Source organism: Eulemur rufifrons, chromosome 2 (assembly GCF_041146395.1).
Source record: "Eulemur rufifrons isolate Redbay chromosome 2, OSU_ERuf_1, whole genome shotgun sequence".
Lineage (NCBI taxonomy): Eukaryota > Metazoa > Chordata > Mammalia > Primates > Lemuridae > Eulemur > Eulemur rufifrons.
In genome coordinates, this window is record NC_090984.1 from 6,744,861 (window position 1) to 6,771,616 (window position 26,756).

General features: G+C 57.2%; 1 protein-coding gene across 1 annotated transcript; it reads left to right on the forward strand.

Annotated features, from left to right (window-relative positions):
* Positions 1 to 230: 230 nt before the first annotated feature.
* On the forward strand, positions 231 to 26,756 carry MAU2 (MAU2 sister chromatid cohesion factor). The gene is made up of 19 exons (XM_069477217.1): positions 231 to 537; positions 8,302 to 8,319; positions 8,719 to 8,784; positions 9,461 to 9,556; positions 11,127 to 11,221; positions 13,307 to 13,334; positions 13,605 to 13,760; positions 14,961 to 15,107; positions 15,191 to 15,281; positions 16,285 to 16,388; positions 16,954 to 17,031; positions 17,404 to 17,469; positions 19,411 to 19,497; positions 20,861 to 20,910; positions 21,134 to 21,211; positions 21,311 to 21,422; positions 24,150 to 24,240; positions 25,001 to 25,128; positions 25,452 to 26,756. The coding sequence occupies exons 1-19, from the start codon at positions 262 to 264 to the stop codon at positions 25,524 to 25,526; spliced, it is 1,842 nt and encodes a 613-aa protein (XP_069333318.1). The 5' UTR covers positions 231 to 261; the 3' UTR covers positions 25,527 to 26,756.

The window sequence follows — 26,756 nt, forward strand, 5'->3', positions numbered from 1 at the left end:
AACTCTGGGACACCTACGGTCGTCCCTCCAGGAACGCAAGCCTCAGTCTATTCGGCGATGTCTAAGTCTCAGTTCCGATGACCCAAGGGCGTCGCCCTTCCTCACACCTTCCCAGAGCGGCGGCCACCCCAAATGCTAACTACATGGTCCAGGATGCTTTGTGCAGTAGCTCTCGCGAGAGCTGGGGGGAAGCGCCCAGCCCCGCCCCGCGCGCTTGCTTCCGCCTCCCTGTGGTGGCTGCTTGTTGTTGTGGAGGCCGTAATGGCGGCTCAGGCGGCTGCAGCGGCCCAAGCGGCTGCGGCCCAGGCAGCGCAGGCCGAGGCGGCCGAGTCGTGGTACCTGGCTCTTCTGGGCTTCGCCGAGCACTTCCGCACTTCCAGTCCGCCCAAGATCCGCCTGTGCGTGCACTGCCTGCAGGCCGTGTTCCCCTTCAAGCCGCCTCAGCGCATCGAGGCCCGCACGCACCTGCAGCTGGGCTCTGTGCTCTACCACCACACCAAGAACAGCGAGCAGGCGCGCAGCCACCTGGAGAAGGCGGTGAGCGCGGGCCGGGCCGCGAGGGAGGAGGCGTGGGCTCCTTGCAAAGATTGGGCTGACGGGCCGCGACCCGGCGGGCGTTGCGGCATCTGGGGACCCAGGGGTGCGATTTCTCAAGAGTAATAGGACCCTCGTCCGCCTCCGCTGGACCCCAAAGCCTCCAGCCTCTCAGAGTGCCGGAGGGCCTCGCCCCCCACCTTATTTCCAGTTTCTGGTGACAGACAGGGCTCCAGGACCGCCCCCCTCACCGTACTCCGAGAGTTGTCTCTTCTCAGGAGCAACAGAGTCCCCAAATCGTCAGGATTTTAGGAGGATCCCACCCGTTGGTGGCAGTGGGGACACCCTCAGATCGGTTGCTGAGGAGCATTGGCCTGAATGCCCGCACCTAAAGTGACTTGGGGTAGGGGAGAGTTGAGGTGCAAGTCCGGGCATCCCCCGGGAGTCTGAAGTCCTGTCTCTCAGCAAACCCAGGAGGGCATGCCCCTCCTCGGGCCGGTAAGTGTGGTACTCGGGCTGTCTGGAAGGTTTTGTGCCATCCATAATGCCCGGTGTCGTGGGTGGGAAGCCAAGACCCAGAGTCTGGAACTAGACATTTGCGGTCACGTGAGGAGGCCCAGAGCCTGGAATTGGTCATTTGAGTTTCTGCGAAGAGGCAAAACAAGGGGTCTGGATTCTGGGACCAATTGCTCAGTGAGAGGTGACCTCACAGCTCCTGCTTTCCCCCTGTCCACTTGTGACTTGTCTTCCTTCCACCTTCCACTGGTCCATCCTCTTCAGAACGAGCCCCTCCCTTCCCCTCAGTCTGACTGGTGACATCTTGGGGCAACAAAGAACGAGGAAAGTGACTGTCATTCTGCCCGTTAAAACTTTCTGGCCGTGGAGTCGTTTCTTCTCACAGCAACTCTGCTCCTGTGGGACCCTGGCTTCTCTTTTGCCATTTACCCAGTTCTGTTCTGCTTAAAGGAGAGAGTTCTTGAAAAGAATCAACTCAGATTTTTAAAACTCATTGATCTGCGGTAAATCCAAGCCCACCTTCCGCTAATAAGTTGCCTGCAGTAGGAGATCAGATCTTTGTTTTGCAGACTAAAGTTGGAAGGCAACTTTAGTCCTCACTTGATCAACTTCCTTGTTTCAGAAGCGAGGCAGTATGGGCCCAGAGAGGTGAAGTGATTTGCCCAAGGTGACACAGCAAGTTATTAACAAAACTGGGCCCAAACCCAGGCTCAGTGATTGCCAGGTTACATGCCAAGACAATATATCATTATTGTTTTGGTGAAGTTTTCTTTCTTTCATTCATTCAGCAGGTAATTTGTTCAGGTCATGTCGGGTGCCAAGCCCTGTTCTAGGTGCTGGGGATCAGTGATGACTACAACACTTAAAGCTTATGTTTTAAGTAAGGAGACAAATGATAAGTATATAGTGAGAGGTTAGGCAGCAATGTAAGAACCATGAAAACTATGAGCCAGGGAGAAGGGTTGGAGTGGAGGTGGAGCTATTTTTGGCAGGGGTAGTGAGGGAGTCTCTATTTGTGGGAGTGACATTTGAGCAGAGGCCTGAATGGGTAGGGTAGGGAGCCCAGAGAATCGCTCAGGGCATCAAGTCAATGGCAAGGACTTGGCAAGCTATTGGGGACAGGCAGTCAGTATCAGGGCCTTTCCAGGGCAGTGATAAGGCTGAGATCAAAGGCGGCACCAGGCTTCATTGACTGGGCACTGAAGGCTGTGACTGCCCAGCATCTCCAATAGTCATGCTAGTTCTGGAACTCTCCTGTCTCTTGATTAACAACAAATCCCACCACCTCTCTTCTCTTGTCTCTTGACTGTTTCTAGCAGTGGTTAATAGTCACTGTGTGTATTTTCATGTTCTGCCCACTCGGCCCTGTCTAGGGGAAGCAGTCATGTCTTAAATTGGTCCCTTAACCACTTGGCTTTTGGGCCCATCATTTAAATCCTTATCCTTGTGAAGTGCCTTCACTCTATTTAATGGAACTCTGAATCTTGTGGGGTCTTCCATTGAGTCACATGGCCCCTTCTGTTTTATGCCTGGAAATTCCTTTCTTTCTGTTGGTTGCATCCCCAGCTGGGAATGTGTCTGGATTTCAGTTAAAGTAACATTGTTTTCCATGCTGTTTTTCCTTCTGTAATCATTTGTCATTTCTGGTTTTTTTTTTTTTTTTTTTTTTTTTTTCCGGAGACAGGGTTTCTCTCTGTTGCCCAGGGCAATCCTCCTGCCTCAACCTCCTGAGTAGCTGCCACTACAGGCACACACCACCACACCCAGCTAATTTTTTATTTTTGGTAGAGATGGGGTCTTGCTATGTTGCCCGGGCTGGTCTCAAACTCCAGACATCAAGTGATCCTCCCGTCTCAGCCTCCCTAAAGTGCTGGGATTACAGGCATGAGCCACCATGCCCAGCCTATGATTTCCTGTTGTGTTACAGCACAAGCATGCTATCTTTAATAGTCTTCACTCTTGAAATCTTAACATTTTTCCCAATCAGACAACTATCAACTTTTATTCTTTCCTTTCCCAGAGCCATTCATTATAGAATCATGATATGTTTTTCCTCTCAGAATTGGGTTGCTTATTTCTAGTTCCGAAAAGCAAATGGCTAGTAAGGTTTTAGTTTCTTTTCAGGAAGCTAACCCAGAATAACAAAAAATTTTTTTAAGGTAAGAAACTATCTCTGAAGTATTTTGTAACTATTTTCTCCTTGATCAGGCTCTCTGCTGTTATTTTATTTATTTATTTATTTTGAGACAGAGTCTCATTCTGTTTCCCGGGCTAGAGTGCCGTGGCGTCAGCCTAGCTCACGACGACCTCAAACTCCTGGGCTCAAGTGATCCTCCTGCCTCAGCCTCCCGAGTAGCTGGGACTACAGGCATGCGCCACCATGCCCAGTTAATTTTTTTGTATATATTTTTAGTTTTCCAGCTAATTTCTTTCTGTTTTTAGTGGAGATGAGGTCTCATTCTTGCTCAGGCTGGTCTCAAACTCCTGACCTCAAGCCATCCTCTCACCTCAGCCTCCCAGAGTGCTAGGATTACAAGTGTGAGCTACCACGCCTGGCCCTGCACCTGTCTTTCAAGCAGACAGATCCAGTTCAGTCATTTCTCCATCTGCTGTGGCATCAGGAGAATGTGCCTGTATATCCATTTCCCCCTTAACTTTCTTACTTTTGATCACATAGTCCCTTTTATCTCTTGGCCTGGAAAGTGCATCATCATTTTTAGATTTTCCTGATTTGAAAGGCACAGAGGAATAATACCACTTCTCTAGAAGAAACTGTTTGTTATTTTCTGTAATGCAGGTGGTTGTTCTTTGAACAATGCTCTTTACTCACTGCATATCCATGTCAATGCCGTGTGTGCTTTTCTGTGTGTATCTAGAACGGGGCTGCTTTCTGATGGTGGTTTTGCTCATCTGACTTAGAAAGCAGTTCCAGACTGTGCCGGTCAGATGCTTATTAATTCTGCTTACAGGTTTAGCCTGGGTGTCTAAGGTTTGCTTTCCCAGCGAGTGATGAAATGCCTCCCTTTGTCTTCTCAAGGCCCAGCAGGGCTCGGTTTTGAGCCGCTGCTCATCAGGCACAGCCGTGGCAGTTCTCTCATCTTTCAGGATCGTGGCTGTGTCCTGTTAAATGCCATCAGCAGGGAGACTGCAGAACTGGTCATTTCACTTTCATGGAGGAGCAATCTGTGCCCCCTCCTATTTTCGATTCCATTTCCTTTGCTCTCTCTCTCTGATTCACGTCTGACTTCAGGACGTGAGATCTGTTAAGGAACTGTCACCTCATGGTTCTACCAACTGGTCTCCCCTCCCCTCCCACCCCAATCATTCCCGTTCCTGCTTGTGAATTATGGTGATATCGTTGGTGCCTTCTGTATGCCAGGCCCTGCATTGGTGCTTCTCAGGGCAAGGTCTCACTGGATCCTCAACAAACCCACAGGGTAAGGCCCATTTCCAACTTGCTGGTAACCACACTGGGTACTACAGGAGGATGTACGTAGCCACGTTAACACACCAGGAAGAGGCAAGGGAGGCTCCTAAATGGTTTGCTTCCTTCTTCTATCCCAGGGGAGTTGTAGTCAGTAACTATTTCTACATATTGTGGTGGCTTAAAAAAAAACTGATTTAAAAAAAAAAGTTACTTGGTTTCGAGAAATAAGAAGCCTCGAAACACTTTCAGCCTTGGACTATATCCTGCAGGCACCAGAGGTGTGCTGACCTGGGCCCTTCCACCCCACGTGGCACCTGTTGGCCCTGCAGCAACAGCCCCCCACCCCACCACCAACTGGCTTACCCGGAGAGCCCCGAGGCAACACCAGCCGCTTCTGGCAAGGATGTTCTTATCCCTGCCCTGCTCCCTGCAGGGCACCCGGGGGTGAGGGGGACTCTCACTTTGGCCTCTTTCCCATCATGAGGAAGGAGACATAAAAGATACCTTTTAACATTACACAGTAAAAATCATAGCAATGACCTAGCAACCTTGGATAGGATATTCTACATACTTTATTTGTGAGATGGATATAATTTCTGGTTCCTGTATATTTCTGATTTGCAAATTTATGTTAAAAGTTTTACAAAGGTACAAAAATGAAGTTGTTTGGTTGGCATCAGACTGGCGGTTCTGGGGAAGTGACACTCAGCCCAGCCCCCCCCTTAGGAACAAGTGTCGTCATGCAGATTGTCAAGGCGTCACTGATGCTGATGCCCTGGTCAAAAAGCAGTGACATTTGAAGACAGCAAGAAATCTGATGCTGTTTGGGAATGAGAGCTTTGTGTCTGAAAGGCACAACCTCACTTCTGTGGCCATTTGCACATAAGGAAGCCTCGATTTCCTGGCGATGCGAGGTAAACTCTTCCTTATCCAATGGATAAAACCATTGTTCACATGACAAATGTTTCCCGAGTACCTACCATGTGTCAACTTATTGAAGGTACTGGAAACACAACTTAGAGGCGCACATTGTGGCATATCCTCTTTGTATGTATTTAAAGCGAGGGGCCACTCCCCATGTACCAGAGAAAGGCAGTAGGTCAGTGGCCCTGGGAAATGGATGTTAGAGAGTGCTAGGATCCAGCTTCTCGCAAGCTTTGGAGTATTGCTAAGTCTCATAGTGGATCCGCATTTTGAACCCAGTTCTCAGGCCCCCAGTCAGTCCTTCCGACACCCACTGATGCCAGCCTACAAGGCCTTCCAGAAGAAGAGAATGTTCGAGTCTTGAGCCTTTGGGCAAGTTACTTCCCAGCTCACTGGTAGTCGCCGAGAGCCCCTCCTTCCCCAGGGGAGAGGTGGGATTCTCTTTATCCGGCCCTCCTGTCAGAACACAGAGGAGCTGGCAGAGAGGGAAGCTGGTTGTCGGCAGACACATCTGGCTTATAAAGCAGAGGTGTCAGTGGGTCAGAGGAAATTAGGTCCAGCCCAACTGTCTACTGAATAGCCACACAAAAGTCCCAAAAGGAGAAGGGACAAAAAGCTGCTGTTATGAGGAGACACTGGCGGGCCCATGCAGGCCTGAGCTCAGCGACACAGGCTGAAGCTTTGCAGTGGGTGTGGTAGGGCCCTCCCCAGGCAGCAAGCAATTGGCTGCATTCCTTCTAGGTCCATCTGCCACAGACATGCCTGTGTGGACTGTCCTCAGCTCCAAACTGGGAGTGGGCCTTGATGGCAGGGGAGAGCGTCCCTGGCCCACAGACCTGAAAGGAAGGCTTGTCTGCCCACATGGGATTGGGGGGATTCACCTCTTGTCTCAGCTCCTTGCTTGCCTCTGCTGGGTGCAGTGACACACAGAAATGGGGCCGGCGTTATCACAGGTCAAGGCGCGTCCAGGCCTGACTCAGAAGCTCAGCTGTGAGTGCCAGGTTTACATCTTGGTCCCCAGGCTGGGTGTCTGCTTCTCGTACATGGCAGCATGCCATTTATCCACCCTGGACTCTCTGAAGGGCTCCCCTTCCATGTGGGGGCCTTGCCTACCCCGTGGTGACCGAATCACAGAAGCACGAGGCACCGGACGTGGATCTCAGGGTTGGGTGGGGCCTCAGCCCAGCTCTAGCTCATCTCCTCAACCTCTTCCACGTGTCGCCTTTTTCCTCTGTCACCAGGCATCCCTTCCAGTCGGTGGCCCTCTGGAGCTTCTCTTGGTGCTGTGGGCCACTTCTCTTGCTGGTCTGTGGGGAGCAGCGGCTTCTGTGGAAAGCACCCCAACTTCTTCTCCATCAGCATCACACATGTTCCTGCTGTTCCCCCAAACATGGCCTCCAACTGAGGAGCCTTGACTCTAGAGCCACACTCCTGGCGGCAGGCCCTTGCCCTGCCCCGCTGAAAGCCCCCAGCCCCTCCTGTCCCTGCCACGAGGGAGGCCTTGGGAGGGCACCAGTGGAGGCAGACACTTGGGCTGGCTGCAAAGCACCTCTTGCCAGGACTGCTCAGCCTCGGTGCACGTGCATGTGTGCACGCATGAGTCAGGAGCCTGTGCTCTGGCTCTGGCTCCCAAAGCTGTCCCTCCGGGCCCGCCTGTGTCTTATGGGCTTTGGTTTCAGACACAGCTCCATGTCTCCCCAGCCGCTGCTCACCTCAGAGGCATCTCCTGCCCCGGCCCTCACCCCCACCTGCTGGCCCCCCAGGCCTCGCTGGCTCCTCCCTCTCTTCATTCTTTTTGCTGCATCCAGGAAGGTCTTAAAACTCAGATTTGGTCAGGCGCTGTCCTTTTCTGCCCCTGACTGGATCAGGCTCCAGGGGTGACATCAGGGACATTCTAACCCACAGCTGGGGATAAGGACTGTGGCCACTGTTGCCATGTGAATAACACAGAGACTTGTCGGGCCTTCTAGCCTCACCTCCCTGGACCTCTGTGCCTTTTTCATGGGTTCTTTGCCTGGAGCACCTCCTGCTCCCCCTTTGCCTGGGGAATCCCCCTTCACTTCCTTTCAAGGCCCAGCCCCTGGTGTCCCCATCCCATGCTGTTCTCCTGCAGAGCACAGGGAGCTGGGGTCTTCTCTTCAGCTACAGATCCACCGTCCAGCAACCGCCAAGGCTCTTGGCAGGCATCAGTTGCTCTGTGAACGTCTGTGGTACCTGGCAGGGGCGGCATTAGGCATGTGTGCTTGGTCCTTAGGTGGTCTGACCGGGGCTGGTGTGGTGGACTAGCCCAGGAGCCTTTTGGAACATGGAACCTGGGGCATGGTGGTCCCCGAGTTGGATCCTGTTACTGTCTGAACTACATTCTTGGCACATGTCTTCCGTGTCATCCCAGCGCTTCTCAACCTCCTCTTTGTGAGGCTCACTTTGCTCATTTCCACGCTGCTGTTACTTGTCACTTCTTCATGAAGGAATGACCCCTGAGACCCACTGTCTGGTCATAACTGATCCCTTGTGTAATGCTTTGCCTGACAGTCAGCCCTACTTCATTGTGGTACATGGGGGCCTCGGTGGGGCCAGGAACCTCTCTGCTCCTTCCCCCTGAATCAGTTCCCGGCCACCGGCAGGTAGGGTCTGACTTCAGAGCACCAGCCTCTCCTCTGTGACAGAAGGGGGTGTCCCCTCTTCCCCAAGCACCTGCCAGGCACTCTGTGGCTTCTGTTCCCCTTGCTGGCTTGGAGGAAAAGCGAGCCCACCCTCTCAGGCCGAGCAGGCCACCTTCCCACTTAACTGGACACTGGGCAGCCTGTGGTAACAGGAGAACCTGTGCAAACCCCAAAGCCAGTCATAACCAGATGCCAAGTGTCTGCTTGAGAATTAATCCTTTTTTCTTTCTCTTTCAGTGGTTAATATCACAGCAAGTATCCTTTTCTTGTTGGTGCTGTTCCCTTTAAGGAATCCTCCGTTTGAATAACAAGAATGTCTTAGAAACTTGAATCCCATCTCATGTTGTAATAACCAGAGAGTGTAGGGTTTGCCCCTCAGGTCGCTTAGAGAATACTCATTCAGCTGCCTTTGAGGCCAGCAGCTTGGCCTGGACGCTGTGCTACTGTTGTCTTCCCTTCACACCCCAGCATCCAGCTCCTAGCCCCGCCCTGTGACAAGCTCAGAGTTCCCTGCGGGATGTGAGAACTTGGAATTTCAAGGCAGGCAGGGACACGCTGCCTGGCAGACGTCTACAGCCTAGGAGCCCCGAGCTGTAGCCTTTTAAACTGACCTTTTCTTGCAGTCTCTGCACTTCCTTAACTGGATGTCATTAGATCCCACAGTTTGAAGATGTTAAATTTGAAGCAGCAAGTCTGTTATCTGAATTATATTGTCAAGAGGTAAGAACGCATTAAGGTTTCTGAAAGCAAAGTGCCTCTCCCTGTCGCTAAGACACGGTGGCAAACGGCGGCTCCGGAGAGCTGAAATCCACTCTGGCTTTTAACTCTTCAAATTACTTTCCTATGTCTTACACCCCAGCGTTGGGGCAATCACATGCTAACAAGGGCTGGCAGATTCTTTTTCTGCTGAAGACTGGTGGGAAAGGCAGCCTCGTTCCTAGCCTAACAAGTCCGTACAGTTTGCCTTCTTAATCCGGTTTCTGATTTCAGTTGTACCTGAAAATTTGCCTTCCTCTGCTTAGAACCGTGACACCCTAAGGTAGCTGAGCGGGAGGGAGGTGTGTTTCACACCCCTGCTGCCTCTCTCTAGTCTGAGAACACAGATTTGGGAACCTGCTTCCAATTTGTTAAGGATTTTGAACTGAAGCTACTTTCAGTTTAGTTGAATGGGAAGTTATTTTAAGAGTGGCGCAAAAACTTCCCAGCTAGTGAGCCCAATAAAATATCTTTCTTGCTTTTAATAAACTTAATTGGCAATCCAAAAAAATCCTTTGGTAAGCATGAACAGGAACTGCCTTCTGGCACTGCAGCTGCTGCTAAGGAACCCAGCTTGATTGCCGACTTGTTTTTTTTTTTTTTTTTTATTCCCTTCCTCAAATGTGACGATTCCTTTCAGAATTCTGTAGATGCAGCAAAGCCATTGCTGCGGAAGGCGATCCAGATCTCTCAGCAGACCCCGTACTGGCACTGCCGCCTGCTCTTCCAGCTCGCGGTGAGTGCTGTGGCCCAGACATGCCCTCAGGGGCCAGGGAGGGGCCCTGACCCTGGGGCACACACACCCCAAGTGCAAGTAACAGCAGAGTCTGAGATACACAGGCCCCCTTGAGCTGCCACACTGAGCGGTGGGGATATGGGGGTGTTCCTTTAACCTGCTCACACGCCTCCTCTAGCGTCTGTCCTCAGCAGCACCCCCACTCAGGCCCAGCTCTCGGCAGCACCCAGGGGTGATCAGTGGGAGTGCCTGTCTCCCTGGGGACCGTCACAGGGCATGGTGCTCACACCCCTCCTGGCTGCTCCTTTTGGCCTGTGCTTATTGAAATCCAGGGAGCATTTCCTACCAGAGGCCTGCTGTGTTTTTGTAAGAGCTGCACTGAGATTCCAAGGGGCTGCCTTTGGGCAACAAATGCCCAAGTCAAGCCTTGTTTCCCAGACCCCCAATTTCGGGGGCTACTGGGGCACAGCCTCATCCTGGATCCACACGGTTCCCCTTCCAGCTCCCTTTAGCTCCCCAGATGTAGTTGGTGCCCCAGTCCCTGCCCTCCAAGATGCTCAGTTGGGGGAAGGGGTGATTTTCTAGGCTGGGCATTCCTGGTTGCAGTGGCAGAGCCACAGGCATCATCGTGTGGGCACCTCTTCTGTCCTGGGCTCTGCCGTACCTCCCCGTGACTGGGTACCCTCAGCTGTCCCTTCTCTGGCTGGCCCCCAGACTCTCTAGTCCCAGACCCAGCCTGCCCTCCAGGCCATCCCCATGACACAGCCCTGTCACCCACCTAGGCAGGCAGCATGTGGACCCTGGATTGGGAGTGTCCTCCACAGAGTCCTTCACCCCAGGAGAGTCTGGCTGGGAAAGTGCCCTAATGGGAAAAGCTCACCCAGCAGCCAGGGCTCCCAAGGCCCTTCTCCCCTGAGGCCCGCTTAGGCCCCGCTTGTACACACTGGCTCCTTTAATCGTCCCACACACGCTTGTGCCCATTGGCAGAGGAGGGAGCAGACCAGGCAGTGAGTCACCTGCCCCAGGTCACAGAGATGGTGGGTCGTGTGCTTGTGCCACAGGTTTGCCTTCCAGGGTCAAGCCAGGTGCTTGCCCCCCTTTCAGCCTGTTAGGGCTTCTGGATTTGAAACTCACTAGACACTTACCCCTGAGGGAGTCAGTCCCTCCTTGTGGGCCCTGGAGATGCCCCCAGTGACTCAACCCCACAGGTCACCTAGGAAGCGCTCAAACAGCCGTGGGCACAGCCCGGGAGGAGGGAGGCAGGGGTGGAATCTGTGCGCAGTGAACATTAACTGCTGGTTCTGGTTCTATGCACCATTAAGTTTAGACAATGTGTACTCTAGGTACCATTAAGTTTAGACGCTGTATATACTGTAGGCAGTCTGGAGCTCTGTATCCAAAGCAATTAACGTTGATGAGATAATCTGGTTAATTTAGCTCAAAACTAACACTAAGGCAATTTGTTGATTTGTGGGGAGGTTTGGTTGAACTTGCTAACAAAGCAGCCAGGCCAGGCTCTGTAAAACTGAGGGGTTTGGCAGCGAAGGTCATTGCTCTCTCTCCTTTTTAGCAACTGCACACACTTGAGAAGGACCTGGTGTCAGCCTGCGACCTCCTGGGCGTGGGGGCCGAGTACGCCCGGGTGGTGGGATCCGAGTACACACGGTAGGCAGCGGCTCCCCCTCCCCCCCTGCTCTCTTAATCTGGGACAGCAAACAGAATCAGCATTGCAGCGTGGTAAGATGACCACCCTCACACATAACGAGAGGCATGGAGATTAAAGCTGCACCGGGAAGCATTTTGCACCACTGGTTCATAAAGTAAAATGTTTGTGAGTCAAGTTCTTAAGGGTGAAGGCCAGCCGGCACGCTCCACACCATGGGCCCTGCTCATTTCTAGCATCTTTGCAATAAAAAGTGCTGGTCTCATTTGCTCGGCTGTTGGGCTTGATCTCACAGATGTGTCCTCACTGGTGTGGGTCATGCATGGCACTGACCGTAGGCCACTTCAGTGTCCACCCGCTCAGGGGAGCCAAGGAGCTTGTTAGTGCATAACAGGAGGCAGAGTAGGCTGGCATTTGTGTAGCAGAAGAGACATGGGTTCGTGTTATGCACGAAGCTGCTTAAACTGTCTGGAGACTGGTACCCTGGGGTTAGAGGTCAGGAAGCTCTTGTGCTCCTTGTGTGCCCTCTGCGAGGGCCTCCTCTCTGTCTCTTCCCCCCCAACATAGAGGAATCCTCTGTAGCAGGTAGGCTCCAGGCAGCAGCACTCTTACTTTGTGTGTTGGGATTCTAGAAAGTTCCCACAAAGGGCCTTCCTGGCTTGAGTGAGAGTGCTCTGGGACCGGCCCCCTGTCCATCAGAGTGAGCTTGTACCATGGAGTTGTCAAGACACAGCAGCCCCCAACTCTGTTCTCAGTCCCCCTCTGAGCTCTAGACTGTGAGTGCCCATGGGGCACCACGCAACTCCTGACAGCTCCCCAAAGGGTGTCCTTGTCCCTAGAATGCTGCCGGGGGGGTGGGGCAGAGCTGTTGCTTGTCCACCCTGCCTACTCCCCTGTGTGTTTCCCAGACAGGCCGCTGTGGGCAGCCAGCCTAGAGCGGACGTGTGGTCTGTGCAGGGCAGCCGAAGATCGGCGCCTGCAGAACTCCTGGCTCAGGGCCTCTGACCAGTGACCAGGGCCTCTAAGCAAGTGCATTTTTCGTGAGACAACATATGGGAACCTTGATGTGATGTCTCCTCCCTTAGATTTCAAGAAGCAGAAGATGGGTGGGTAGATCCCTGAGTGTTCATGCCATGAGCTAATGACAGGGAACGGCACCGCGGCCTGGAGCACAGGCAGGGGAGCCAAGCTGCTCAGCGTGTGTCCCTGCTCTATCCCTCAAATGCTGTGTAGACTTGACCTCTCTGCCTTGGTCTCCTCACCTGTAAAATGGGGAGAACAGCGCCTACTTGGTAGGGTGTCGGCCACAGCATACAGGTGCTCTGCAAAGGACGGCAGAGGAAAGGACTCAATGTTGAAAAAACTGGGGGCTCCCCAAAATTTGGCACTGCACAATTACAGCTGCTCCTGAAGGCAGGGTCCCCACAGCCCCACCAGCAGCATACTGCACACCTCCGGGGCTGAGGTGGGCCAGGGCCACCCCACTTCCCTCCGCTGTTACTTTTACTGTTTTCTAAACTTTCCTTGATATTATTGTATTATTTTTCTTGCCAAGGACAGGGGCACATGCTACTTCAGAAAGTGCGAGACTCTAGATGTCTCCTGAGGGTGGAGGAGGTGACTAGAAGTGAGGCTGCTGATGTGCCTGGGGCTTCCCAACTGCGTCCCCTTTACCCTGAGAGGACCCCGAGGAGGCTCAGCCCAGTTCACAGACCAGGCAGTGAAGGGCAGGTGGGCCCGCGTCTGCCACTTTCCCCGGCGCAGTGTGGCTGCTGACACCGAGCCCACGTCTGCCGTGTCAGCAGGACCGAGGTCAGAGCTGTGTGCCGTCCTCCACCCCACCTGGAACGCGGCCTTCTGAGTGCTGTGTCTTCTGGGCGTTTGAACCACACTAGTGTGTCTAAATCATGCAAGAAAAGTAAATGACAGAATAAGACAAAATAAAGCAGTCTCGTAAATAAAACAAACCTCATTGGGTACTGTTCCTGTCATCCATTTAACCCTCCCCTGAGATGGCACATTAGCGACAGTTAGCCTGGGAGGTTCCGGGGCCTTCTCAGACCTGACTCCCTGTCTCTGTTTTCCAGAGCGCTGTTCCTCCTCAGCAAGGGGATGGTAAGTCGAGGCTGGGCGGGATGGCTAGGTGCCTGCAGGTATTGTGGAGATGGGGCTGGGGCCACCATGAGTTCTGCTTAGATTTGTGCTGAGGCAGGAACCTGGTTTGGAGCTGCTGGGGCTGGGATTTCAGTCTGGCTTTGCCCCCTGGGGCAGGGGTGGCACGCCCAAGGCAGGTGGGCAGGTGGGCAGGTGGGCAGGTGGCCCTGTGCTCCCAGGAGGGGCTCCCACCAGCCCCACGGCCCAGCTGATGCACCCCTCCCTCCCCAGTTGCTGCTGATGGAGCGCAAGTTGCAAGAGGTCCACCCACTGCTGACCCTCTGTGGACAGATCGTGGAGAACTGGCAGGGGAACCCCATCCAGAAGGAGTCACTGCGCGTCTTCTTCCTGGTGCTGCAGGTGACCCACTACCTGGATGCGGGGCAGGTGCGTGGTGCCTCTCACAGGAGGGCTGCTAGAGGGTGGCGTGCAGGCACAGGCGGCACGTGGACGCTGGGCCTCTGGGCAAGAGGTCTGCTCTGTCATCGCCTCTCCTCACATGGCAGGGCTGTCATTCCGCCCCAACACACACACGCCCCACCCTGCTCTGGTATACACTTGCCAGATATTCTTGTCTCTGGAAGCTGGGTCTGTCCCAGTGCCCTGCCCTCACCCTAGAAGTAGTGACGTGTGGCCCCACACACAGGTGCTCAGTGCACGAACACCCGAAGCCTCCAAGGCCTCCAGTGCTCAGACAATCCAAGAGAATAAACCATGCAGGTTTGGGGGTGGTGCCTGGCACATAGCAGGTGCTCAAGCAGTGTCTTCACAGCCCCCTAGCTGTGAGGTTGAGTAGGTAGGGACAGACATGACCAGCCATGTCCTGAGACTGGACTCCGTAACCCCTTGTGGGTGAGGAGCAGCTGTGTTCGAACACCTTGTCCTTGTGTTTGTGTGACCATCTCGGCCCTTTGCAGGGTGGGGCTGTTTGTCCCCCTCAGCTCCACCCCCCTCCCAGTGGGCCAGTCATTGGTAGAGTCCAGTGGCAGCGAGGGCCTGGAAAGCGCTGTGTGGGCCTCTTGGCAAGGGGCTTCCTCAGTTCTCCCACCCACACCCACCTTTGCCCCTTAGGGCAAGCACCAGCTCAGCATGTAGGAACGCAGAGCAAACTGCAGCCACCTGTTCTCATGGGGTGCTGGGGCTGCAGAGATGTCCCTTGGGGCCTCAGGGCAAGGCTTCTCGGTGCAGACAGGCCAGTCTGTATTAGCCATGGCACCTCTGGGACTCCTGGGCCACTTCCCACCCTTGAGGTGTCCCAGCCTACTCCTACTCCTGCCCTCTTGGGGTCTGGCTGCACGAAGGCCAAGTGCAGCTCCAGCAGGGTCTGTAGGCAGACCTCTCTTGGGCCTTGGTGTTGGGACGATTCGCCTGGCCCTGCCCTGTGCCCTGAGAGCATGGGGATGGGGTGGGGGGGGGTGGATCCCTCTCCCAGGAGACGGATATGGCAGGAGGGGAGGGTGGACACTCCCAGCAGGAAGGGCAGAGGGGTGGCTGGGTCGGGCCTGGCCTCCTCCTGAGGGCCCTGGCTGCTGGTGGGGAGCCGCAGGGCGGGAGCGGGCACTCAGGCGAGGGTGCCCCGCCCCGCAGGTGAAGAGCGTGAAGCCGTGCCTGAAGCAGCTGCAGCAGTGCATCCAGACCATCTCCACGCTGCACGACGATGAGATCCTGCCCAGCAACCCCGCCGACCTCTTCCACTGGCTGCCCAAGGAGCACATGTGTGTGCTTGTCTACCTGGTGCGTCCCTGCTGGGGCCTGAGGCCAGGGTGGGCAGGTGGAAAAAGGGCCCCAGTACTCACTGCCGTCTGACTTGTCACCAGGTGACCGTGATGCACTCCATGCAGGCCGGCTACCTGGAGAAGGCGCAGAAGTACACCGACAAGGCCCTCATGCAGCTGGAGAAGCTCAAGAGTAAGTGTCCGGCGGCTGTGTGGCCACAGCGCCCCTGGTGGGCAGCCCGACCAGACGCTGCCTGTGCTGGGGCTGAATGACCCTGACTGACCACAACACTGGAGCAGTCCCTGCCTGGGGGAGATCTCTTCATCCCTAGTTGGTGGATGCCAGTGGCCGTTGTCAGAGCACAGCAGGCCAGGCATGGGGTCGGGGGCCAGGGCCCTGCGGCAAACCAGGTGCTCAGGTGAAGCAAGTGGTGGCCGCTTTTGCCAGCTATTATCCATACGGTGACGGGGATGCGCTCAGGGGAGGCTGTGATTGGAACTCAGCTCTCACTGACTGACAGCAGGTCCTTTGGAGGTCACAGGTTCTTTCCACCCACTCACCTACTTAATCCATCCTGTGGGACCAGGGACCTTTGACTGGCGCAAACCTAGAGCCCAAAGCATCCCTGGCTGGCTCAGTGTCCCTGTTAATTTGCCGGTGTGCTCCCTCGGGAGCGCAGCTGGGGGAGAAGTCATTAGAACTGAGGAAGACCAAAGCCTGAGGGGCCCGTGTGTCTCTTTCTCTGTGGCCAGATTGGGAAAGAACCGTGCTCTGTGGTTCCGACATGCAGACAACTGCTCGGGGCTGCCAGGAGCTGGGGCCCTGCCCGGGGTCCCCCAGCCACACTGCTGCCTGAGGCGCTGTCCAGGGTCTTGTGATCCAAGGCAACTTCTACATTTCTAGAACCTGCCATATCCAAACTCTCTTGCGTGTTTAGTGGGGTGAGAATCAAAGACAAATCCATGGATTCCTTACTCTTAGAACACTCTGGCAATCAGTCCCTGACTCCAGTGCTGTCTCCTCACCTGGACACAGAGATGAGCTCCCTCGAGCTGAGGGTACAGTGAGGACTAAGGAGGATGACGGGGTGGGTGCCAGGCTGCTGTGGCAGGAGACAGGGACAGGGGTGGGGGGCGAGCTGGGGCTGGGCCAGTGCCTCCTGCCCTGCGTGCTCACCCTCGGCTCTCCTCCGCAGTGCTCGACTGCAGCCCCATCCTGTCCTCCTTCCAAGTGATCCTTCTGGAGCACATCATCATGTGCCGGCTCGTCACGGGGCACAAGGCCACGGCGCTGCAGGAGGTAGGGCCAGTGGGGGCTGTGCAGACACAAGGAGTTTGCCAGGTCTCCGAGGTATCAGACGGGAAACTGGGAATTCACCAGCCGCACGTTGGCAGGACGTTGTGTTGTGCTGTCTCACTGTCACTCAGCACTTCACAGCCCTGCATGGGGTGACTGATTAGAGAAGCTGGTACAAAGCCAGTGGCCCCTTTCCCAAAAGCCGGCACGCCTAGGGAACGTTGCACGTGGTGTCCAGGGATTTGGGGTCCTCCATCAGTGATCCTCATACTCTGTCCTGCCCCAGGGTTTATAACCTCAGGTGCCCACCCTGCTGAGAGGGCATGGGGGCCTTGAGTAGGCCAGCAACGCTTTACAGCCCAGACACACGTTGGGAAGGGCAGGGAAGGCAGGTAATGGACAAGGGTCACCGTCCATGATGGTGTCAGGGCCATACTTTGCCATTATGATGGGCACATCCACCTGGACTTTGTACCCCAGTTTGGGCAGGCAGGGCACAGGCACACCTGCCAGCTGTGGGGTCCCAGGCCACAGGCCGTGTGACAACGGGCATGCTCTCTTCCGGCAGATCTCCCAGGTCTGCCAGCTGTGCCAGCAGTCCCCCCGGCTCTTCTCCAACCACGCGGCACAACTGCACACGCTGCTGGTGAGTAACCCTGTGACAGCACGGCAGTCAGGATCTGGAATGTTCCCAGTAAATAATCACGCAACCACCTCGGTCAGGATCCGGAACATTCCCAGTGAAGAACCCCATGACCACCCCCGAGGCAAGATCCTGAGTGTTCCCAGTGAGCTTTTTCTGAGAAGCTTCCTATGGAGTCCCAAGCTGACTTAGGTCTAGGGAGGTGGAATTATTAGACCCGTTATCTTTTTTGTAGCTGGCTCAGCAGAGTCATTTGTCGTGTTCATCCAGATGCAGCCAGTGTCGGCCCCGGGCAGGCTGCATGTGGTTCTGATCTGAGCCCTCGTTGGGGACCCCCTAGAGGCCACCCTGAGTGACAGCACCTTCTTCTTCCAGGGTCTATACTGTGTCTCCGTCAACTGCATGGACAACGCGGAAGCCCAGTTCACCACAGCCCTGCGGGTAAGGTGCCGGCCCCCCTCACTCCTGGGGCGGGCGACACTTCTGAGTAAGGATTCAGGCGCGGTCTGTGATGAGGACAGCGGCCACATTAGGTCAGCCACGCGAAGCCACAGTCCAAGAGGGCAGCTCCACAGCAGTCAGCCTGATGCCGGCATAACAGTGACGTCGTGCTGTTTATCCAGCTGAGGGATAGCTATGGGGTGAGGCGGGCTCCTGGCCAGCCAGGGACGGGGGCTTCCTGAGTTAACCCGAGGGCAGACATGAGGGAGAGGCACAGCCACTTTCACATCTGACTGGCAGCCGTTGTGACACCCACTGCCCCCAGGCTGGGTTGGCTCCTGTTGCAGCTGAAGACATGGAGCCACACAGGTTCAGGGGCTCCGTGGAGTCACCCCATGGTGAGTGGCAGAGCTGAAATGCCCCCCAGGTGCTCTGTGGGCAGAAGTTACCTGGTCCTGCTGGGTCAGGGAGGAGGTACAGACACCTGGGCTCCTGGCTTCAGGCTAGGGTCCCACCGGGCCGTGGAGGAAGGCTGTTGCCACGTCCTCAAGGGGTGACCTAGCCCTGGCCCGGGTCCCAGCTCTGCCTGCCTTGTTCTAAGACCAGACTATGTATCCCTACCTCGGCCTCAGTGTCCTCACAGGAAACGGAGGCTGTCGACACCTTCCTTCTGGGTGGTTCCAGGAAGGTCCCCAGTAGAGACGTCAGGGAGCGAGGCCTGCTCTATTCCCATCTCAGGCAAGGTCACGGGGAGCACAGTACATACCCTCTGCCTGTCGAATTGGGGGTGGGGGTCTCCCCTCTGCCCTCCTGAGTGTTCCACATGTCTGTGGGTGTCACCGTGTCTGCCGCTGGCCTCAGGTGCACAGGTGCCTTGCAGACGGCATGCCTGGGCGTGAAGCGTGGCCTCAGCGCCTACTCTCATTTCCTGGGCCCTGCCTGGCTGGCTCCTGCTGCAGCAGGGCCCGGACCCCCTCCCAGCGCCATGACAGTCTTGCCACCTCCTTCCCATCTCACTCCCATGAGGGGCTGCTGCTGCTTTTGTTTAGTGTCAGCGTGCCCAAAGCCGCACACCCCAGGAGTCCTCCCCACCAGGCCAGGAGGGGGCTTCACTTCTGTGGCCCAGCTGGGAAGCAGTGATGCCGAGTGCAAATCCAAACCCACCTGACCCCAAACGTGCTCCTCCTCTGTCCCACAGCAAACGTCCCCACCCGTGCTGTGTCCCAGAGCATCTTTGCTTGGTTCAGAAGACCCTCTGGGCTTCCTCGGCCGTTCCAGGGTCCTGTGGGTGGGGTCTGCACCTCCCGGGCTCCCTCAGGCTCTTGCCCGGCCCCACTGGGAACCGGGATCTGGGCACCACTTGAGCCACTTCAGTTGGCCCCTCTCCTGACTGTTCTCATTCCCCTAGAAGAGCCAGGGACACCACAGTCCCTACACCACTGGTCATCGCCAGCATGTCTGGGCTCTGACACAGCATCACCTACCTTTAGGGTAGTGCCTGTACCCCCGGGTGACAGCTCCCCACCCACCGCCCTGGGAAGAGTGGTCCCTCCAGGACTGGCATGTGTCTCTTTGTGAGCATGCACCCAGGTCCCAGAGGTTGCCAGCAGTGGTGTAGCGGAGGGGCCACCAGGTCTCAGTCCTGAGAGACAGCAGGAAGTAGACCCAGACGCGGCACATTCCGAGGGTGGGATCAGGAGTGACTGGGTTGCCTTTTCTGTTTTCTAACTGTCCCGTAACCCGGATGATGGTTTTGTAATGACAAGAAGCTGCATTACCCTTGGGTTTAGGGGTGAGTGGGATGCATCTGAAATGAAGAGAACAGGTTATTTCCGACGTAACTGCCATGGAGCTTTTGGGTGGCTCTGACACCACCAAGCAGGCCCTGGTGTGACGTGGCCATACCCGGCCCAGCCTGCTAATGTGCCATCTCCCTTCCAGCTCACCAACCACCAGGAGCTGTGGGCCTTCATCGTGACCAACCTGGCGAGTGTGTATATACGGGAAGGAAATAGACACCAAGAGGTAGTAGGTGACATGCTTCATGTTTGGTATCCTTTCTCTCCATTCTCCTCTTGTTTGGGGTCTGGGGGGCTGTCCTGGGCACCGGCAAATCTCAGTAAGCGCCAGGGCGTTCACCCTCCGACCAGGGATGGCACCTATGCAGAAGCACGCGCAGCGAAGGCCAGAAGTGGGTTGGCAGCCGAGGCTGGGAGAGGCCAGGTCTGGGGCAAAAGCATTCCTGCAGCCACAGAACATTTCCCCTGTTGAACAGGAGCCAAGCTTTACTGACTCCCACAGAAAAAATCCGCCACCCTGTAGCCTGAGCCGTCTTCTCTAGCACATTGGCCAGGCCTCGGGGCTCAGTCCTGAGGGCCAGCGCCTTGGGCAGTCATGTGCCCTCGCCCCTGGGTCTTCTTGCCACCAGCCTTGGGGGTGGGTGTGCCCAGGGCCATCCGCACAGGCCAAGTGCCCTGACCTCACTTCTGAGCTGACTCTTACAGGAGGGTCAGGTTCCTCCTGCCGTCGCCCCCAGCCCTGAGAGCCCCTCCCCCAGCCCTGGAATCAGCCTCCGAAGTGTCTCTGATTGGGCCCCTTCCCTCCACCTGCACAGCCTTTGTTCTGGTTCAGGCCCCCTTTGACTCTTGTCTAACGAAAAAGGTAGCCAACCCCCCAGATTGCTCCCTGGAGGTGGTTCAGGTGCTTTTGGCTGCAGGAGCAGAAGGCCCAGCCCCGGCTGCTCGAGCAGTCAGGATGCAGCCAGCAGGGTCGTCTGGGTGCTAGCTGTGTGCACAGAGTGTTGTGAAGGAGCCCGGCTCTCCTGTGTCTCTGTTGCCAGGAGGGGCTGGCTCTGGGTGCAGCCTCAGCCCTCTACTACCCTTGTCTGCCATCCCAGCCACATGGCAGCCAGAAGGGATCTAAAACACCCGTCAGGTCATCGCACCCCTGTCAGAGCATCCCAGGGTCCCTGCATGGGAAAATCCAGCCCCTGACCCCAAGGGCCCGTGTAGCCCAGCCTGCTGACCTTCCTCCTGCAGCCCAGCCCCCCTCACCTGGCACAAGGCAGAGTAGGCTGCGGGTGTGAGGACCCCCCACCCCAGGCCTTTCAGCACCAGGGGCTGCTCTTGCTGGTCACTCACTGGGCTTCAGTGTCCCTGGAGGCCCCTTGGGGATGCGAAGAAAGCCCCACACTGAGCTCCACCCTCCAGATGACCCACCCCGTCTCCCGCACGCTGCTCAGGGGCAGCCGAGCCCAGGGCATGGGATTCAGGCCACCAGGTTGAGTCTCAGGGAGTCGCAGCAGCTCTGGGCGCCTCAGGAGCACATTCTAGCTGCCCTTTCTCTCCGTGTGGCAGTGCAGAATGGTCCTAACTGGCGTTTCCTCCCCCAGCTGTACAGTCTGCTGGAGAGGATAAACCCAGACCACAGCTTCCCCGTCAGGTGAGCAGCCCCGGGGGCCACTTCACGGACCGTCTGGGGCTCCCTGTGCTCTGTGGGTAGCATGAGCTCCTGTGGGGGCCCTAGACCACCCCGTGCACCCCTCCTCCCGGGCACACTCTGTAGTGGGGGCTTTCCGAGATTTCCCCCCACACACGGCCCTTTTGTAAACCTGCTTCTCTCTCGAAAACCCCACCCTGACGTGGCGCTCCACTCTCCACCCCAGCTCACACTGCCTCCGAGCGGCGGCCTTCTACGTTCGCGGGCTCTTCTCCTTCTTCCAGGGACGCTACAATGAGGCCAAGTGAGTGCCGGGCAGAGGGTGGCGGGTGGGCCCTCGTCCTGGGGGCTGCTCTCTCCGCCCCACAGCCGGGGCAGCAGCACCCGTGTTCTCCTCCTGCAGGCGATTTCTGCGAGAAACTCTGAAGATGTCCAACGCGGAGGACCTGAACCGGCTCACGGCCTGCTCCCTCGTTCTTCTGGGCCACATCTTCTACGTGCTGGGGAACCACAGGGTGAGTGCCCGGCCTGGGCCTCCTCACTGGGTGCCAGCTGGGCTTGGCCTGGGTGGCCAGGGGCAGGGAGCTTGGCACCCACAGGGAGTACAAGTATAGGGCAGATGGCAGGCCGGAGGGCCGCTGGCCTCGTGGCCTCCGCATTGGCCAGGCGCAGCCCCAGGGCTCAGTGGAGCCAGAGCCAGTGGGGCTGCCCCACGCTGGCAGGGATGACAGCCGGTGCCCCTTCCTGCGTGTTCCATCACTGCGCAGCACACAGTGTCCTGCAGGGCACCAGGGGCCCCCAGGGCTGGGCCCCTCCAGGCCAGCTGGTCTCTCCTGGAACGGGCAGTCCCCGAGTCTCCCCAGTCCACTCGTTGCCTGCACTCGCCCGTGTGACCGCACAGACCTGTAATGTGGTTTTAAAGAAAATACTTTGCCATATTACGAAATATGACACGTTCAGAAAAGGCTGAGAAGCAGAAGAGAAAAACATTGTCCGTCCTTTGCTGTGCAGCCCTTTCCACTGCCCGCCTGCCACGCAGAGGTTTGGTTTGCTGATTTCCTATCTTGCCTTTCTCCAGTTCTGTACCAGGAGCTTTTTTTTTTAAATGGCAGTGAGTGTTTTGAAGCAGCCTCTACGCCGTAGCGTAGCCCGCCTCACCTGGGCTGTTTCCACAGCACAGGTGACGCAGGGCTCGGGTCTTAGCCCGTAGACTTTCCTCCGAGCAAGCCCCAGGCCTCCCTGCGAGCGGGCCCCTGGCGCACCCTCTCCCGACAGCGATGTGGCTTCGCTGAGGCCCTGCAGCTTGGGTCCTGCTGGGCTGTGGTCTCAACATGAGGGACGCCGCCACCATGCGGAAGAGGACAAACTCTGGGTCTGTCCTTTTAAGTGTAGCTACACTCCTACAGTGTCCTGTCAACCTGCCCCTCAGCCTCTGAACACAGGACAGCATGTCCCTGCTGGCAGCACAAGTGGCCTGCGTGTGTCCAGGGGCTCAGCAGCTGTGGCTCTGCTAAGCTTGGGCTGCCACCTCCTGTCTCCACGCGGCCGCTGTGATTATCCCGTTTGCCGGATGGGGAGATTTAGATCACACGGCCCCAAACTGCAGACCCAGGACTGGAACCCAGACTCCACTGGCTCTTGTTTGTCTAAAGGCTCCTGGAAGCCCCCCTGAGTGGGACAGGGACGGTGGAGCAGCTCTTCAGCTGCCACTTCTGTTTCATGTGTCAGGTGACACAGAGGCATCTTACATAGTGCATTTGGGAACCCCCCATGGACCCATGTGGGGTGACATGGGTCTCCCAAGAGTCCTGAGGCTCAGGTCCTGGCCTCAAGTGACTCTAGGTGTAGGGACACACAGCCAGACAGCCAAGCCAGGTCTTTCACTTTTCTTTTTAAGAGGATGTTTTCCCACATGGTAAAGGCTAAGGGCACCCAGGGAGGCGGCGGCCTTAGGGACCTGGTTGGTAGAGGTGCACGCAGGGTGAGGTCAGCCAGGAAGGGCCCGGCACAGACACGGGTACCACAGTGGCCAGAGCGTGAGTGCCCAAGCAGAGGGATGGACAGCTGAGAGAGGCTCAGGAGGCCCTGCCAGGCTAGAGCGTGCATGGGCCTGGCATACCTCTCAGCGTCACCCGTAGCTTCCAAACCGGACTCTGGCCAGCTGCGGTGGCTCACGCCTGTGATCCCAGCACTTTGGGAGGCTGAGGTGGGAGGATGGCTTGAGCCCAGGAGTAGGAGGCTGCAGTGAGCTATGATGACACCACTGCACTCCAGCCTGGGTGACAGAGCGAGACCCTAAAAATAAATAAATACGTAGACAGATAGATCGGAATATTCCCCACACTGCCATGGTTCTGCTGAAGCTGGCTCCCAGGAGTTGATTTTGAGGATTTTTATGTCTCTCAGCGATGTGACAAGTATTCCCAGGCTGCTGGGAGCCACCACAAAGGGAGTTCTGGCCACACCCTGAACCTGATGACTAGGCCAGCAGGGCTCTCTGTCCTTGGCCCAGGCAGGGTCAGAGCAGCACTGCTGGTCCCCACAGGGCCTGTGCAGCACAGGCTCCGGCCCACTGCCTCCAAGCCCTCACCGTGGAGAGAGGGACAGGTGTTTTTATGGCCCCTGATGTCTCTCACTGGGCTCTTCTGGCCACATCCTGAGGACAGTAGGGCCCCAGGTGAGGGCAGCACTGTAGGGTGGCACGGCGGAGAATCAGGATTGGAGGATTCACGTGCCCCGGCACCCCCAGAGCCCCGTGTGTCTGTAGCGGCCTTCCATGAGCACCAGCTCGTATGTAGAAAACACGCCTTCCTTTGTCCCTTCTTTACCCATTCAGCCCCCTTTGCTCCTACTGGAACAGGCCTGGGGCAGGCTGCCGCCCCTCCCAGGTCCTGGGTCCCCTTGATGAATCCACGTTCCTAATTGGTTTGTATTATCAGTTGAGAGCTAATTGCCACCAGTGCCTTTTTCTCCGCTTGGAAAGACAGAGGCACCGAGAGTTGCCCATTGGCCATGCCCCCATGAGGAGGAACATGCAGAGCCAAGAGTGAGGGTGATTTGTTTTTCTCAAGGTGGGCCAGTAGTACTTCTGAGAGGGCCATTTGAAATGGGCTCCAAGATAGGAGTAGGAGTTCTCCAGGCAGCAGAAAGATAGCACAACCCTGGCTGGGTTTGCCAAGTGGGTCCCAGGCTGTCCCTGCCACTGTCCCCTTAGTTCCTTCTGGGCCACTCTTGGTTGACAGGAGAGTAACAACATGGTGGTGCCCGCCATGCAGCTGGCCAGCAAGATCCCGGACATGTCGGTGCAGCTGTGGTCATCGGCCCTGCTGAGAGGTAAATGCAACAGCTGTACCTCCTCCTCGCCCGTGGCCTGGCCTACCCAGAGGTCAGGGCTGCTGGACAAGCCCTGCTCGGCCTGGGCTTCGGTGGACCAGGGCCCAGTTCCAGCAGGGGTAGCAGGTTCTCCTCCTGTTGGAGTGCAGCAGGCACCGGGCCCATTCATGTCATCGGCTCCGTGCAGGGTCTGGGTCAGTCTGCACGGGACCCAGAGGCTTAGCACGCCCTGGCTCTCTCAGCCTCGACTTCTTCCCCCTTAAGGCAGATAGTGGTCATCCTCTAGGACAGGGCCAGCCAGGGTGCTCTGGGTGCAGGGCAGGTGCTCAGTGGGACCCAGTGTTGACACTGCAGCGCCCCCAGGCTAGGAAACGGGGGTCTAGAGACGTGCCCAGGGCCCTGCGGGGGAGGAGATGGTGCAGTCTCACCCGCAGTGGGTTGTGTGGCCTCCCGCCTCAGGAGAGGGCATCGGGCGCCTGCCCCGGCAGACGCCTGTGCACTCAAGGGCTGGGCGGGCTGGTGAGGAGCCCAGCATTGGGCCCCCTCCCGATGCTGCCCGACCAGCCCTGTCCTGCCCCTCGAGGGTAGCCGGCTCGTGGCTTTGCCATCCCAAGACGGGGCTCAGGGCTGGTGATGTGCCAGGCGCCCAGAGATCCACGGGTGGAGCCAGGGTTTGACCTTAGGGCTCCACCTGCTCCCGGCGAGGGGGAGTGGGCAGTGGCGGCGCAGACAGTCCCCCGTGCACCTGTCTTGCCCTCAGACCTGAACAAGGCCTGTGGGAACGCCATGGACGCCCACGAAGCTGCCCAGATGCACCAGAACTTCTCGCAGCAGCTGCTCCAAGACCACATCGAGGCCTGTAGCCTCCCCGAGCACAACCTCATCACGGTATGGGCATGGGGGGCAGACTGGGGAGCCTGTGGGCCCCTCGATGGGCTCCCCCACCTGGGGGAGGAAAGGGCACACTTGGCTGTATTTCTCTTTGTCCAGCAAACCCTAACTCGGCCTCGGGAGCTCTCTGTTACGGTAAACAGCTACAGACACCCTCACCCGGGCGGGTGATGCGGGGGCCTCCTGGACACCTGTCGGGCTCGTGTGTGGACAGAGGGGCCCTGCTGGGTGACCAGCCCCAGGAGAGCAGCATTCCAGGCTCGCTGTCCCTGGGAACAGCCCGTGCCACCTCACCCCTGTGTGTCTTCTCCTCCCCACAGTGGACGGATGGCCCACCCCCCGTGCAGTTCCAAGCTCAGAATGGACCCAATACCAGCCTGGCCAGTCTCCTGTGAGGCCCCTGGAGGGGCCACCAGCTCCTCGGCCCGTGCGTCTCCACCTTCCACCCAGACAGCACTTGCACGCCCCCCGGAAGCTAGCTTCCTGCCCGACCGTCTCTAGAGCTTCCAGGTCCTAGGGAGTGTGCGGGGCCAGTTCCTGCTCTCCCAGGGGGGCGGCTGGCCATTCCCGCCTCGTGCCAGGACCCTGGTGCTGAGGCCTGCAGGTGGACGTTGGAGCTGACTCCAGAGCCATCCTTGGCCATGGACTGAGCTGCTGTCCTCGTCTGAGTCGCACTTGCCAGGGCGCAGTCTGGGCTGGGAGCGGGTACGGGTCCTGATCCTGTGTGCCAGGTGGGCCGTACCTCAGGGGCATCGTCCCCTGACCCCCATCGCCTGGGCCTGGATGCGAGGCAGGGGCCGGAGCGTTTCCTCTGCTCAAGGCAGTTTCCAGAGTCTAAAGGCGAGATGCCAGTTTCTGGCCCAAATTTGGAGGGAAGAAGTGATGGCCATGTGTGGGACAAAGCACACGTCCCAACACTTTTCCTGGCTTGCCTTTCTCTCCAGCGTCAGTCCCTGTGACAGCCAGGGCCTCTGGTCAAGGGCCCTTGGGGATGCGTGAACTCAGCTTCCAGACATCTGCGCCCTGACTGGATTCACCACCCCGCCACGGGGGTGTTGCGCGTCACTGTAAACACAGGCGTGTGTGTAGTTTCGCAGAGCTGGGAGCTGAGACCTGTGTTGGCGCCAGCCGCCTTCACCCATCGTGCGGCTGCTGAGGGGCAGGAGGCAGGGGAGGGGGCACCTTGCCCAAATCCAAGACCGTCTCCTCGGGCTGACTCGGTGCCGGCACAGCCCCCTCCGACCTGGAGCCGAGGGGCCTTCTTCCTGGCAGCTCTGCAGCTTCCTCTGCGGAGGATGTCTGTGGGCCGCGGCTCAGGCTCCTGGCCTGCCATCCCCTCCCCTGCCAGGTCTCTGGGGGACAGTGTCGACACCTCGTCCCCAGCCAGACCCCAGGGACCCCCTGCTGGGCCCGAACAGCAGCACTTGGTTTTATGCTCTTGGATAATCGGAGAGGTGCCCCAGCAGTGACAGTGGCATTGGGAATGGTCGCAGCTGGGATCAGGGATCAAGACACCACCCTGTCCAGATTCTGGAGCCCGGGAGCGTCTCCCTGCGGCAGGGTGCTGGGGGTCTCTCGTCAGGGTGGGTGGCAGCTTCACACCCTGTTGCCCGTGCACCGTGAAG

What these genes read in the sequence shown, in the direction of transcription:
- MAU2 (XM_069477217.1), top strand. Translation starts at nt 262, where the DNA reads ATGGCGGCTCAGGCGGCTGCAGCGGCCCAAGCGGCTGCGGCCCAGGCA. An exon ending in GTGGGATCCGAGTACACACG is followed by an intron (nt 11,222 to 13,306) that starts GTAGGCAGCGGC and finishes TCTGTTTTCCAG; the next exon opens with AGCGCTGTTCCTCCTCAGCA. An exon ending in TGTGTGTGCTTGTCTACCTG is followed by an intron (nt 15,108 to 15,190) that starts GTGCGTCCCTGC and finishes ACTTGTCACCAG; the next exon opens with GTGACCGTGATGCACTCCAT.